This window comes from Apteryx rowi, unplaced genomic scaffold (genome assembly GCF_003343035.1).
Source record: "Apteryx rowi isolate R43461 unplaced genomic scaffold, aptRow1 scaffold_713, whole genome shotgun sequence".
Taxonomy (NCBI): Eukaryota; Metazoa; Chordata; class Aves; order Apterygiformes; family Apterygidae; genus Apteryx; species Apteryx rowi.
In genome coordinates, this window is record NW_020450998.1 from 410,828 (window position 1) to 426,737 (window position 15,910).

The following is a 15,910-nucleotide window of genomic DNA, read 5'->3' on the forward strand; positions in this document are numbered from 1 at the left end:
TGAAACCCAGCTTACCAAATCTAAAGGTGAAAACTGTCATTTGTGTGCAAGAGCTAATTGTCATTAGTGTACGAGAGCTTGTCAACTTATAGAATTCAGTAATTTGCGTGTGGTTTTTCTAAGTTGTTTTGAAAGTATATAAGTATATCATAATGTATATGATAATGGCATAGCTTTGAGTGTTGATATTGCTACTTTGGAGTTGAATGAAATAAGGTCTTTTTCTAAAAGAAACCAGCTCTGAGTGAAATAATTCCATTGGCTAGAAAAGGATCTGTGATTAAAAAAAAATAAACAATTTCTTTCTGTTCATCTAGTTGCTCTTAGACCATCAAGATGCAATTGCTCCAGAGCACAATGATCCAATTCATGAGTTGCTGGATGATCTGGGAGAGGTTCCTACTATTGAGTCCTTAATAGGTGATCTGTTTTATTTTACTTAAGAAATATGTGATATTCCCATAAATGATCCTAAGTACAATAAAGAAACCATATAAGGAATCATCATAGGTCATTTGAAAGCAGGTGCTCTAAGAGAGCAGCAATAAATTTGTTCATTTATTCTTTCTCGCAACAGAATTTGTTACCCTGGAGGAACAACCTCGCTAACCTCACTTCTTTCTCCTCCATCCTCCTCCGCTTCCCCGAATTTCTAGAAGACAGAAAGAAATTTTGAAGTGTTTTATTTCTTCCCTTATGTTGGAGCTCCCCGCCCTGCCCCAGCTTGTTTGAAAGGATTTGTTCTCCGTTCTAGAGATCTATATTTGTAATGTAATATATAGATTATTGAACTTTGAAAGGAACATGTGTTCCTGTAAGGCTCTTTGGTATGGTTGGTAGGGACAACTGTTTCCCTCCTATTCAGTTATTTCTGTACATTAATGAATATCTGATAAAGGAGAGAATTTTATCCTCTTCTAATGGGGGAGGAAGGAGCTAACTTTACTGTTGCTAATCTGTGACAGTTTTCTAAAAACTGGATCTGACCCTACAGTTCACTGCTCCGTGATATCACAAACACTGCAAAGTTGCATGAGCCTTTCTCCTTCCTTGGTTTTTCACGTTGCAGCTATTGGGAGCATGAAATCTGCTAGCTGGGGGGGAGGATGTTTTGGAGAAGATGGTTGATAGCAAAATGTTTATTTGTAAATTCATTGATGAGAAAGGTTAGAGCTTTTTAAAGGAATGATTGATGACGTGTTTTCTTGCAAGCACTCATGAAGAACAGAGGAAGTGTTATCTGAGAGAACCTAGATTTTGAGTTTAACTAGAACCACCCCCCCCATTTCATTTTCCTTTATGTATTGTATTGAGGTGGTTAATATTTCAGTTTTATCTTTTTCTATCTCTCTGGAAAAGGGGGACAAGTGTTTGGAAAAAAACATCCTAACAAGTGTTCTGACAGAAGGCTCAGACAAAATTAAAGCAACAAAAATTCCTCTTGACAGAATAGCTTGCTTTGTTTAATAGAAGATTACGGGGTTGGTTTCTAATAAGGGTTTTACTCTTTGCTTTAAAAATTCATTCTAATGAAGACACGAGCAATGAGGCAGACCGATATTTTTTATTTACATATTTTTGGCAGGTCAGGTAGACTTCTCATTAGAGAGACAGAGAGGCTAAGATACAGTGTGCAAGGCATACCCGTTCATAAGGCCTACAGACTTGAGATTACATGGTACCTTTCTCTTCCTGGCCCACTCATTGTCAGTTTTGTGAAGAAAAATCCTGTCACATATTCAAGATAATGTTTTAAAAAATCCATTATTGGCATACGAAGTGTCATTTTAACAGTGTGGGAAGCAGTGCTGTTTTTCTGTGTCCTGTTAAGTTAGAAAAATTACAAAGCTCTAGCAGTCAAGAATGTGAAGAATACAATCAAATATAACACCTTTTTCCACTTGGCAGGGGAAGGGTCTGGCAACGTTAATGACCCCAACAAGGAAATGCTAGCAAAGACTGAGGTTTCTCTCACGCTCACTAATAAATTTGATGTTCCTGGTGATGAGAATGCAGAGATGGATGCAAGGACAATTCTGCTGAAGTGAGTGAGCGGTAACTGCCTGGCGCATATCTCGGAGAATGAGGAGGGTAGAAGCTGAATCTTTACAGCTAATCTGCATGTGAAAATAAAAGAGAATTGAAATATAATTTAAACTAAGATGGGGCTGATATTCAAAATACCCTGAGCTTGTAGCCATGTCCTTTAAATTCTGTGGCTGTTAAGTTTGTTCTGTTTAGTTCTCTGTCAAAGTATAATTTGTCTTCCTTTAAAAGTTTTTTTTTTTTTTTTTTTTTTTTGCTGGTTCTAGAGGGGAAAACTGTCAGAAAAGAAACCTTCTGGATGTGAGTGAGAGAGACCAAAAGCAGGCAGATTTTCCTGCATGTGAATAATTCGTAAAGACTATCTGAAATAATTCATCGTGTTCGTCACAATTTAATTTTAACTCTGAAGTCTGCAGATCTAAAATTTAGATGTATTGATGTTTGTGTTGCCTATATAATGCCTTATGCAAATATTTTCAATACAAAATGAGTGACATATGGAAAATCTATGGGTAACCAAATGTCTAGTACATATGAGTAATATTGTATTGTACTGTACTGCTAAATTAGCCAGTTCTTACGGAATCAGCTTCTTTCCCTGTAGCTTTTTCCCTGATTGTGGGAAATATCTCCTTAGGATGTTTTTGCTGTTGCTATTGTCCTTTTTTTGATTTATTTAGTTTGATGTGGTCCCCTTCCCTCTAGACTTTCTATTACTCAAACCTGACTCTTACCAATGAAGCCTAATAGCTTTTTTTGGGAAAAGAAGTGATGTTAGCCTAATGGAAAGAGAGCAATGAACAGTCAGGGATTTCATTATCGCCAGACTCTTCATCTGGGGGGAATTAGTACTATTTTCTGTCTCTTGGCCAGTTTTAAGCAATCCCCTATTGCTGAGATGTGTAGAGCAGCTCTCTGGCATTCAGTTGCATATTCACCTGCTCTGATGAATACACATTCTTGCTCAGATGCTAGATAGTTTAACTGAGAAGTCTTCAGGTTGGCTTACACTGGGATTTGCCAGAGCAGTGATCTCCCAGAAGAAAGTCAGGCCTCCAAGAAGAACTTATGTTAACTGGATTTCTCAAAAGATGTATCGGTATTTTCCCCGCCCACCAAAAGAAGCTAACACTGATTACAAAAGAAAAGATTTTGGGCATGTGCCTGTAGTAATCTAAGATATTGATCATAAGGAAAATTGTTGATGGACTTTGTGTGATGCCAGAAATAATGACAACCTCACTGCAAAGTACCGAAGGTACTCTTTGGTTTCATCGTCTGCTTCAGGGACAGTTTGCATCAGACTGGGCACTGATTGTGATTAAATCGTAGCTGAGGTCAAGGAACAACACTGTCTTGCTCCAGATTGGAGACAGGTACCCAGTTGGGCTCAGATGCTCTATATGTAAGAAAATAGTCCCCATGCAGTTGTTTGATACCTGTTACAAAGCACTGAAGTGCACTCATGGATGGGTACTATTATAGACTTTTTCTGGCTGCATGAAATTGCTGTTGCTGCTACCTGTTTTGCCTTTCACCTTAGAATTGCAGCCGCTGTGGTCCAGGTGGCAGTACTGAGGCTGCCTTGGAATATATAGGGTAACATTCCCAGTACTTAAGAAGGTGCTGGGGAGCAATCCTGTGTACTGCATAGGGACACCCTGCAGGGAACTAGTTTYTGAAAAGTAATTTACTTTTTTACGCAGTGTTATCGGGGATCTGGTCTGGCTTATGATAGGCCAAGTGTGCATGCAGTGAAAATGCGACTTTAGAGAAGTCAGTGACATTTTGTTGTTGTTGTTGCAGGGCAAGAAGAATATTGAAGGTCTTTCAGTCTTAACTGTTCTCTTCTATTCTCCCTGGTTTCTTTGCAGTACAAAGCGTTTAATTGTTGATGTAATTCGCTTCCAACCAGGAGAAACACTGACTGAAATCTTAGAAACTCCAGCTACCTCAGAGCAAGTATGAAGAAGTTGTTTCCCTACATTCTTTTTGGACTAAGAAATTATTGTCTATCCAGATGTTTGTGGGTATACTTGGGAATCTGCATCGAGGCTTAGTGGTTATGTATTGCAGTGGGGCTGTGGCATGTTGATGTTGGAAATACGTGTAACAATAACGAGAAGGGAATATAATGGAAATATATTATATGTGTAAGCTTAACTTCTTCGATAGTTGCTAAATGTCTGTCTGTCTGTCTAGCTAGCTAGCTATCTAAAAGGCTGTTTTAAACAGCAGGTGGGCTACTGCTGGTTCCTATACGTGAATGTGTTTGCCAAACATGGATTCACTGGCTTCAGTAAAGGAATAACTGAGCAAAATTCTCTATCCTGTGTTATGCTGGAAGTCCGACTGGTTCCCAGTCACCTTAAAATCAGTCTTTTTGGAAACTTGTAACTTTTTGTTGTTTTTTTTTCCTAGGAAGCAGAGCATCAAAGAGCTATGCAGAAACGGGCCATTCGTGATGCTAAAACTCCCGATAAGATGAAAAAGTCTGTATCTGTAAAGGAAGACGGCAATTTAAATCTTCAAGAAAAAAAAGAGAAAATCAAGACAGGCCTGAAGAAGTTGACAGAACTGGGGACTGTGAATGCAAAAAATAAATACCAGGAACTAATCAACGATATTGCAAAGGTATTCCCGTCAGTGGTTTCCTAGTAGTCATGGTTGTGTTTTTCCACAATTTGCAGTGTTGTGAAACGGGTCTGTGGAGTTTTCAGGAGTAAGTAAGTTTTGCATTAGTTACTTTAGAGACATGAAACATACTTTTTTGCTGCTGGGTTTTCACCTCTTTGTGTTTAGAAAGTCATATATCTTAATGAGAAATTCATGTCTTCTCAAATGGTTGTGTTGCCAGGATCTCAGGCATTTTGTAAGGAAAAATATTGTAGCTTGGGGGAAGCTCTGATGTGTTGGGGTTTTCTTTTCCCTCTGCTGCTTTTCACTAATAGTGCCTCTACAGACTTATTTATACAAGAAAACCTTGCACATAACTTAAAGAAATCCTAACCAATATTGTTATTTAAACATACTCATCCAAGAATTCCTAAAATATAAAGGGGGAGACAAAAAGTCTTTCAAAATTGGTCTCATACTGTTGTACATTACTATGGTGATGATGTATTTTATATCACAAATTTACCCAAGTAATGTGTGAGAAAGATTATGTACATAAAGTAAATAAATCATCACCTTTAGAAGTTGGATTGGAATTGATCATGAAGTAGTTAATAAGCATCAGAAATGAAAAAGGAAGTTGACTTGACCATGCGACACTTTTTTGTTCAGTTATTAATGTAACATATGCTTAAAAATGGCTGACTAACAAAGAAAGATGAGGAAATCTTGTGCACTGATATGATTACAGTTTTTGGTTTGTAGGATTTCTTTTCTACCAAGAGAAGGTAGAAGTTGATGCAATCCTTAAATTCCCCTACTGTCAGTGCCCACACTAGTCATTGCAACTGTGACAGCATCTAAGTCTGAGAAAGCAAAAACACATTCAAATGAACTGCTGTGGAAGGTTGGTTAGTTCCATAAATAGTCAACACGGAGAAGAGGTGGTGATGCTTAAACTGGGGCAAGTATGACTGGGGAATCTCACTACAGCTTGTAACCTAAAGCAAGGCTAAGCCAAATCAAAACAGTGTGTTTCAAATAGTCTGTCTCAATGTACTGGGCTTGAGCAACTGCCGGAGAGCATCCAGCAGTGGCTGCTAAGTCTTTGCATGTCTCGTTCTGTGCTGTAGGATATCCGAAATCAGCGTAGATACCGTCAGAGAAGAAAGGCAGAGCTGGTGAAGCTGCAGCAGACTTACGGTGCCTTGAACTCCAAAGCTACCTTTTATGAGGAACAAGTGGATTATTACAAAAGCTACATCAAAACCTGCTTGGATAACCTGGCAAGCAAGGGCAAGTAAGTATCTTGGGACCTTGGAGCTGTGGCTCTAGAAGCGCTCCTTAAAGAATGAATTTGTATGTCGTTGCTAAGAAGAATGGGACTGCCATCTGCTCAGAGGTTCTGGTGTAAGCTCTTTACCAATCTAATGGTCCTAGAGAAGGATCTTAACAGTGGTGGGAAAATACTAGGTAAAGGGCAGTGCCCTGCATGGGGTCAAAAAGACATTTTAAATAATTTTGGTCCCTCTGGGAGAGGGGAGTGTAAAGGCAGGGGGAATAAAGTGAGGTGCCCAGATAATGCATCTGCTGCTCAGTCTGTCCTGTCATTCTTTCTAGAAGCAGAGAATGAAGATAATCTAGCTTTTAAGTTCTGTATTTTGATTACTTAAAAGCATTGATTAAGATTTGTCTTATCTTTTGTCCTGAAAGGAGTTGGTTATTTCAGTGGAAAACAATTCGGGTGCAGGGATTTTCCTGACAAAAAGTGATGTCTTCCTCCTAAATTCATCACTTCCTTTTGCTTTGACAGGCGGTGGACCATAGTCCTTTTTAGGCTGAGATTTTTATTTTTKGGGGGGGAGGGGGGGGGAAGGTTTGTTTGCCCTCTTGGAGGAGCCTATCTCTGGCAACTGGCTATAGGGACAGTTTGGCCTATACACCTAGCTTTCAGACAGCTGACATAAGCGAGAGAAATCCCACTTTGTGTCATTCTGACATAAAGCAGCAGTTCCTTTGATGTTCTTTTGTGTAACTTTTTTTTATCTGAACATGCTGCAGAAAGAATTTCCTGTTTTGAAGAAATTTCCTTATTAACCATAAGAAGATTCACTTTTGCCTAATGATAAATGGGACTGCTTCCTATAAAGTACCATTCCTTTTTCTTTTCCTCCTGTTGCGTAAGAGTTTTTGGGAAGTAGTAGGAAATTAAAGATTTGATGCATTAGGTGGGTTACGTACTCTTGTTCTTTTTCTAAAATATAAAGACATGGCTTCTGCCCCAAATAACATCCAAGCTACAAATGCTATGTAGATAGATGATGTATTTCTGCTAGTCAGTTTATCAGCTGTGTTAGTTTCAGTTTATTAGCTATACTGTTCTAACCGCTCACCCAAATTGGATTTCTCTACTCATTAACTCATCATCTATTTTTCACAGGGTCTCTAAGAAACCTCGGGAGATGAAAGGCAAAAATAGTAAAAAGATTTCTCTAAAATATACGGCAGCTCGACTTCATGAGAAGGGAGTGCTACTAGAGATTGAGGACCTGCAAGTTAACCAGTGAGTTTCTCTTTAAAACTCCAACCTTAAGAGGCAAGTAACTTTCCTGGGGGAAGAGGGAAACAGGTATGCTGAATTCTTTTGTCTCTTACTTGTAACTTGCTCAGACTTGAGGAACATAATCCCTTTTGGGGGCTGCAAGGAGTGTTTGTGTTCTGTTGATCTTGAGATTTGTCTGAGATCATGACAGATCGCCTTATGGTTGAGCTCTTGAAATTCAGCATTGTTTGTAGCCTTAGCTGTCAAAGCTGAAGAAATTGTTTTGATTATCTAGGCTGGCATCCCTGTGTAGCGAGGGCCAGGAAACCTCGCATAGTGATCTCTTTTCAGTTCTGTTATTTCTGGGTGAACTGAAGCAGATCTGTGATAGAGAGGTTTGGCAAGATTTAAAGATGATTTTCCCCACCCCCCCAATCAGGGAAGGGTACCTCCTCAAATGAATTGGTGAATTGCTCCAATAGTTAGAACTCTCACTGTTGAAAAATCAACTTACTGTTAGCTTGGGTTTGTCCAACTGCATTTTGTTAGCCTTGGTCTTTTGTGGAATATTTAGAAGCTACCTGCTACTAGAATTTTTCCAAACCTGAATGCTGTTTTGTGCTTTGTGCACTGAATGGGGTGTTGATACACGTGTGCTAAAGTGGGGTGTTGATATGCATGTGCTGAAGTATCCTGTTTCCTATTATAGGATATTAMTGCTTTTATAAAGATGTGCTCTACTAGAAATAGACTATATTAAGTTTCCATTCATTGTTCTGCTGAGTCTGGTTGGATTTTATGGTCTCATTCTAAATAGGGATAGAGAATTAGAGTTAAGAATGGGATTCTTGGAAATTTATCTTCTGAGTTCATCTGGTGTATTCACTCCTTGTTTCATTAGGAATTGTGTGTTCAGTAATGAACTGTGGTTTTCATTTTTCAAATTTCATAGGTTTAAAAATGTGATATTTGAAATCAGTCCAACAGAGGAAGTAGGAGACTTTGAGGTAAAAGCAAAATTCATGGGGGTACAGATGGAAACCTTTATGTTACATTACCAGGTAAGAATTGTCCTGTTTAACATTGAAAATGTATGGTATATAAGTTCTGTGGGCTGTGTATGGCCAGCAAATACCTTTTCTACTTGCCAGACTCTTTATTGTAATACTAATCACACATTTTCTGCCTGAGCGGTGTGAAAAATGTGTTTGAAAACAACCCTTTTGCAGGAGAAATAGATGTAATGCAAGTGGGAGATTCAGGCTAATTTGCTTCCTGATATCGATCTGTGTTCCTAGTCACACGCATGCATGCGTGCACTTCACAACTTTCCATTACAGCAGGGAGATCAGGAGTCTGCTGCAGCGGTCAGCTGGGCTTGGGCGTGTTGGCTTCAGCCACTCATTGCTTATTGGTATTTTTTCTGCCACCCTGCCCTTAACTGGTTTCTTTAGCTGCCCAGTTCTTGGGAGGCCTCAGCTTTTAGTTACTCCAGAGTACTGGAAAAGGCACACAGACCTAACTTCTCCCAAACAGCCTCCATTCTGCCTCCTACACTGGTACTGTTATGCCTGATGTGTCTGTCCACTTCTTCCACTTCTGCACGTCCCCCAAAATTTGGTCCCTAGGCATCGTTAGGTTTCTTGATCTCTAATGCCTCAGGGATCTTGAAATAGATTATGTGCAGGAGCGCTGTGCATCATAAGTCCGCACCTCATCTCCTTAACATGTTCCCTAATTGGCTGCTGGGAGGCACAGCTGCTCTGCACATCCCATATATGTGCTCAGAGGACTCTTCTAGTTCCTTTCAGTTCTAATCTGTTGGAGCTGCTTGTGAACTTCTCTGTTCATTTGGTTACCCCAAGTCATTCACTTCTCATACATACACATTGCTATGCCACTACTCCTTTGTAGCACTGCTTTGCAGAAAATGCAAATATACTGGGAGTGAGGGAACTGCCCTCACTAATCCACATATAGCATTACCAATGGCATCAGTAAAAAGAGTTACATTGTCATTGTCAAAATTTTAATGGAAAACAGGAGAAGTAGTTTTATAATTATTTATTCCAGTGTCACCCAGATTGGACAGCTGCAAGACCCAGATTATTCAGATTATTCCCTCCAGTAATACTAGCTGAACACCTCCTCCAGTATGTAGTATTCGAGAGTGGGGTTGCTGACATGTTCACTGATGAGATAGATCAGGAGAGTCTTTTTGTATAAAGTCGTGCTGTGGAATATAATGTTTCACAGGTACATAATATGGTTAGGCATAGAGAAACCCCTTCTAAAAGTTACGGCAACTTTGTGGCAATTGTGGAAATGAAAAGCCTGGAGATGTCTAGATTTGAAATTTGGCTTTCTTAGAACTGTTTTCTATTTCTACCCTCTTTCACAGTTTTCAATTAAATGTTTTTTATAAACAGATTAAAAAATGAAGATCTTTTGTCTTAGAGCGACTTTATTTTTCAGGCAGTGTTGGTAGATCTTTAGGTTACTCATTTTCCTAGCTTATGCCGTATGCCTCATGAGAGATGTTCCTCAAAAACCCCACTATATCCTAGGGTCTTATAGATTCTCTATTAGCTCTGGAGGATTCCTCACTGATAAATGTATTCTCTTTGGTAGGATCTTTTGCAGCTGCAGTATGAAGGCGTTGCAGTCATGAAACTGTTTGACAGAGCAAAAGTAAATGTCAACCTTCTGATCTTCCTTCTGAATAAGAAATTTTACGGGAAATAACTAACCTCTGCCAGCAAGTCTGTGAAAGGGGAGATAAAAGAAAAATCTGCACATCTTTTAATGTCTCCTCTAGCTGTCAGAATCAAGGACATTATATTGAAAGGCTATAGCTATGCGTATCAATATATGCCCATGCCTTGCTAGAGTATATCAGATGTATCATGAAGGAGGACTAAGAACCTCAGTGAATTGACAGCCCTGACCGAGTCTGCAGGGAGTTGGTTTCTTGTATCTTTATGATCTTTATCTTCTACTTTGAAGGTCCCTTGAGAGGAGGTTAATTTAGAATGTATTTTTACAGGGCACTGGGGATTAAACTAATGTTAGACTAGACATAGGGCAACTGGGTGCTTTATTTGCCTAAGCATGTGCTTTGTAAGGCTTGAATTCTTGTTGCTTGTATGAAGAGAAAGCTGGCACTACAGAGCAATCAGTCTGCCTCTTTTTGAAAGCAAAAAAAAGGTTACAGATTGTATTCAGATCCTGGTTATTCTCTAACAGCAAGGAATGAAATAAAAAATGGTCAAAGTCTAGGTTACCTATTTGTATGTGAGCTTGTGGTGGCGGTGGCAGCCAATTGCTGAGATAGAACCATTAGAGACTGGGGAATTGTTAAGTGTGAAGAATGGTTGCTGAATGATTCGTGAATATGTACTATAGCCAGATAGAACAGCTTTAGTGGCTCATTTTTCTCAAATTGTTTCTCTTAATGACACTGTAATAATTTACAGGTGGCCCCTTAAATAGAGGGACTGTGGAATGTATTTACTAGTGCTTAAGGATGGAGGGGAAAAGCCTTTTGGAGAATGGTAGGAAAATTTAAAAAGTCTGTTGAAATGTTAATTTCCAGTGTTGCTTGCACTGCATTTGAAATATAAAAATTGCCTTTTTTCCAATTTAGAGCAATGCTCCATATATCTGTATCTGATGCAATAAATGCTAGGCTCTACCTGTAGAGTTGTCAAAGGAAGATGACTGTCCTAAATAGGTCAACTGTTAAAAAGTTTCAGTTTTCCAGCTATACCTAAGTTCCCCCCCCCTTTTTTTTTTTTTTACTGCTTAGATTTTTTTTTTTAATTCACTTTAGGTGATGGTGCTGGCTGTTCTGCTATATCCAACAGAAATGCAAAGAGACTCTTAAAAAAAAAATCTGGCCTTAAAATTGGTTGTAGGCTAAAGATGTTTGCCCCAGAAACATACTCCCCCCACCACTTTTTAAGATTTTTCCAAAAAAAAGGGGGGGGGGGAGATCTCTCAGAAATGCAAATTTTAAATTATTCCTAGGTCACTTGCGCTGTTCTATCAGATAGCTGGGTTTAGTTGAACTGTCTTATCTCTGATCTGCACTGAATTAGTTATGCCAGTTCGGATCTTTTTCTAATGAAAGCCACTCAGTRTTTGAAATGCCGCATGTCTGAGGATAACTTTTCTGTAATCCTTTAAGAGTTAAATACATATTTCAGCCTGGCAATGTCTAAAATGTAGTTAAATATATTTTAATATTGGTGCATGCTATTCCCAATACCAAAAGTTCCTCCTCTTACATACCAAAACCAAGAAACATACTTATAGTGTAGATCATCTTCTGAAAGAGAGAAACCTTAGAATTGGATTTCTCTTCCACTGGTATCTGAAGAAGAGGTGAGACGTAGGAATAGGTCTTGCATAAATTTTTAGCTGCCTCTGAATTTGATATATAACAGAAGGACTTTAATTCTTTGTATTGAGGATGATGAAAATCATGGTAGAACATTATGGAATGATCGCTAGAGAAATACAGCTATACTCTTCAAGCTTTCAAGTCACAGAGATTAGTCTCCACCCCTTTGAGGGAAATAATAAAAAAAGAACACTTTCCAAAGTCTGCCAAAACCTTTTAAGCCATAGCCCAAAAGAGGCTGAGGTAACCCAAGGATGGGATGAGGTAACGAGGTGTTAGTAGCGGTCTTCTACTAATCAAGCGTAGTACCCTTGGGGGAAGCATCCTTACCAGTTGCTTTACAAGAATCGCCTTATTGCCTACACCTATCAAAAAATCAGGCTTTTGGCAAAAATTAAAAAAAGAAACCAAACTGGTTGTTTGAAAATAATCATAAAAAATGGGAAAGAGTCTACTCATTTTAGCTGAGTAACAGTATGTGTTTTTAAAAAAAAAAAAAAAAAAAAGCTCTGATGAAATATGCAGACTCAGCACTGAATATATGTATTTTGTAATTTATTGGCAGTTTAGCTTTGCTTATCCCCCTACACCATTGTATTTACCATGGGAGTAGCTAGAAAAAGAAGGCATGTCGTCTTTCTTTGCTGGTAAAATTTGCCTTTGTAACTCGTATCAAAATAAAAAGGTCATTTGTCCCCACGGGTGCTATTGTTTGAACTGTGACTGTGCAGGGCAGTGGTGACTTGGCAGAGAAAGCCGCCGAGCTCTACTCCTGCCCCAGGAAGTGTGACAGGGGCAACTGCCCCCACGGCACGGGGGAGCACTGACGATCACAGGAAGGCCAAGTTCCTGCCAGGTGAGCACTGGAGGGAGCAGCAGCCATGGTGGGCTGAACTGCCCATTCCCAGGATGTTGGAGAGCAGCAGCAAGGCTACACGGCCCATGCCTGGAGCACCGGCTGCCAGCAGCAAGGAGGGTGGGCAGCAGTGCGCATGTGTGAGCTGCCTGCCTGCAGGACCCCTCTGGGATCCGTGTAGCCCTCCATCTGCTTTTCTGGGTGCCTAAGAGTGCCTCGATGTGGCAAATATGGACAGAAGGAAAACAGAAGAGATTTTGAAAAGGAATATGAAGTTTAAGCTCCTTATCCCTGACAAGGTTTCTGAGGCTTCCTTCTCCTCTGGGGTCCCCCACAGGGAGACCCACACACAGTACCCAAGGCACCAGCACCCCACTGGGCTGGAATTCCCCCCACCCAGGTTCCTGTGTGCAAATCCAACCCTCCCAAGGGCACAGTGAATGTCCCCCACAAAGCAGCCCCCAAAATCCCCCAGTTCCATAACCTTGCCCATCACCATCAGTAATCCCTAAAGCTACTGGCCCCCCCAATCCTGCCTGAACAGTACAAATACTCCCAGTGCTGGCCGGGATGGCTGTACACCCTATGTTCCATGCTGTGGGGGAGTGGGGCAGATGTCCTGACACTGCTGGCAGAGGTACAGACTCCTCAGGGACCTGTCACAGTCACAAATACCACCAGGCTCCCCCCTGCAGCCCTGTAGCACCCCCAAAAGATCCCTCCCAGCACTGTCCAGCTCTGTCCCAGTAAGACAAGTACAAGCCAGCCCACAACTGCACTTTATTCTCAGTTAACACAGATGTTTTTAGATTTGATTACAATAAACAGCAAGGCCCTGTCAGATGGTCCTGCAGGCTGCTCAGTTCCAGCACTGCTGGACCCTGACATTGCTCCCACAGGTGTCATGCTGGACCAGGGTCCTCCCTGCCACTTGCAATGGGACTGTGGTGGCCTCACAGACCCCAAATATCCCCAAGCCCTGCCCCAGGGCCCCCAAATAGTGCCCCAAAGCTCCTACCAGCCTTTAAACATGCCAAACCCTTCCCCAAAGCTCCCGCTGACTGCCAAACACCCTGCACTGACTGCTGCACCAAAGGTCCTACTGACTCCTCTCAAAACTGCTGCAGGGCCCCCAAACACCCCCAAGCCGTGCCCAAGTGCCCCCAAACACCCCTAAACCTGCCCTGAGATATCCTAACCCTGCCTAGGGCCCCCAAACAGACCCAGCCCCCGGGGCCGGCAGTGGTGGGAGACAGGGTGCGAGGACCTTGGGGCCCCGCCCCTTCCCCAGGGGCCAGTGGGAGCCTTGTTCCTCGGGCCAGCTCAGCCAATCAGGGCTTGGCCTCCCTACGCGGCGGGCGGGGGCGGGGCAGAACCGGGGGCCGCCGTGGAGATGGGGGTGCGCGGGGCTGTCACTTTCTCATCCGGCGCCGGGATACTGGGGCCGAGCGGGGGGACCCGGCGTATGGACGGTGCAGATCAGGGGCCGTGGTGAGTCTCTGTCGCTCCTTCCCTCCCTCCGCTTGTCCCTCCCTGCCGCTCCTCCCCCTCCTGCCCTTCCACTGCAGCGCATCCTCTACACCTCCCCATCCCCGCCTGCCTCCCCCGTGTCCATGCCTCCATTTCTGTCGTGCTCTTCTTCATCACGCCCATCTTCTCTCCGTCATCCCTCTCTTCGTGGTTCTATTTCTCCATCCCTTACAGCTTCATCCCTCTTCACCTTCCTCTATGTTGCTGTTTGTGCATCCTTCCTGTCCTCTGCCTGGCTCTTCATCCCTCTTTTTCTTTGCTCCACTCCCCATCCCACTATCTGTCCCCCCCTCTTTTCCTTTTCCATTCCTCTGTCTGGCTCCCCTTTCCTGTTTCTGTTCCTCTGCCACATCTGCATCCCACTTTTCCTCTCTTCTGCTCCTCGGCCTAATGTCAAACTTTCTGTCCAGCCCTCCATCCCTCTCTTTCAGTCCCTCTATCTAGCTCCTTGTTCCTCTGTCCAGGTCTCTATCCTGCTCTTTTTCCATTTCTTTGTCCAGCTCTTCATCCTTATCCTGCTCTTATCACTCTGCCCAGCTCCCTGTGCCTCTGCACGTCTCTCTATCCCTTTCTCTTTCCAGCCCCCTGTTCTTCTGTGTGCCTCCTCCATCTCTCTTCCATTCCTCTTTCCACCCCCTCCATCTCTCTCCCTCTTTCTCTTCACTTCCCTCTGTCTGGATCCTATCCCTTTATTTTTCTCTCTCTCTCTCCCTCCCCCCCTTCATTCCCCCCCCCTCCATTTCCCCCCATGCCCACCACTCTCCATCCCCCACCACTCTCCTGACCTTCCCCCAAATCTTGTCTCAAAACCCCAAACAATCCCCAAAACACCCCCAAACCCTGTCATAACAGCAGCAAGCTAGACCCTGAATACACTTTAGTCTCAATTAATACAGATGTCAATATAATCAATTAGGAGAAACAGTGAAGCTCATCTGGATGGCCTAGAACCTGCTTGGCAGCTAGTAGTTCAGCTACAGCAGTAGTTCACAGCCACGCTCACCGCTGCCCTCAGGACAGGCAAGTGCTGCACAGAGCGGCTCGCGCATGCGCACTGGCTTAAYATCGCTCACTGCTGCCCTCGGGTGTCAAAAAAGCAGAACGGCACGCAGCGGGGGGGGCGCGCATGCGCACTGCTACCCGCCGTGCTCAGAGCTGCCGTCGCGTTCCGAAAAAAAATCAGTCCCTCCGTGGACGGTGCCGGGGGAGTCCCGGACCGGTGTTGGGGATCGCGGGGCCGCGCTCCGAGCTCTGCGGCGGTATCCGGGTCCCGAGGGCGGGCGGGCGGCGGGAAGAGGGGCGGGACGGAACGCGAACGCCACAAACCCCACAGAGCTCTGCGGCACCCCGCCGCCCCCCGGGCATGCCGGGAGCAGCAGTCTTCCGGCACCGGGCTTCCGGGAGGCAGTGTTGCTTTGCGCGGCATGCCGGGAGCAGTAGTTTTCCGGTACTGGACTTCCGGGCGGCCATGTCGTTTTTGCGCGGCATGCCGGGAGCAGTAGTCTTCCGTCACTGGGCTTCCGGGCAGTCCTTTTAGTCTGCACGGCATGCTGGGAGGTATAGTTTTCTGGCACACGAAACGCGCGCACACCTCTGCCCTCGCGTGTCCAATAGGCAGTATTGCACGCGTAAGGCGCACGCATGCGCACTGGTTTTCCCCTGCTCGCTGCTGCCCTCGGGTGTCGACRCGCCAGTACTGCAGCCACCACTGCCCTCCCCTGCGTACAAAGAATACTGCAGCCAGCCGGCGCACACACGCGCACTGCCGGTCGCCGTGTTCGCCGGTACTCTCCGCCGTTTCGGTAACGGGTAAGCGAATGGGCCGTGCTCGTCGCCCTTTTCCGGGGCTCACAGGCCGGTAGCGCAGAGCGCTGTTCCTTATCGGTGCTTCCTGGTGTAGCGGGGACGGGCAGTG

At 43.5% G+C, this 15,910-nt stretch overlaps 1 protein-coding gene across 2 annotated transcripts in view; it reads left to right on the forward strand.

The window, feature by feature from the left end:
* The window catches only part of IQGAP1 (IQ motif containing GTPase activating protein 1), a 72,558-nt gene extending 60,250 nt beyond the window's left edge, over positions 1–12,308 (forward strand). For both annotated transcript variants that reach the window (XM_026087338.1, XM_026087339.1), the window contains exons 30-37: positions 318–420; positions 1,909–2,044; positions 3,921–4,008; positions 4,468–4,680; positions 5,796–5,962; positions 7,103–7,225; positions 8,157–8,265; positions 9,836–12,308. In XM_026087338.1, coding sequence (XP_025943123.1) covers positions 318–420; positions 1,909–2,044; positions 3,921–4,008; positions 4,468–4,680; positions 5,796–5,962; positions 7,103–7,225; positions 8,157–8,265; positions 9,836–9,949 — 1,053 coding nt within the window. In that variant the 3' untranslated portion in view covers positions 9,950–12,308. The remainder of the gene's footprint in view (positions 1–317; positions 421–1,908; positions 2,045–3,920; positions 4,009–4,467; positions 4,681–5,795; positions 5,963–7,102; positions 7,226–8,156; positions 8,266–9,835) is intronic.
* Positions 12,309–15,910: the final 3,602 nt, after the last annotated feature.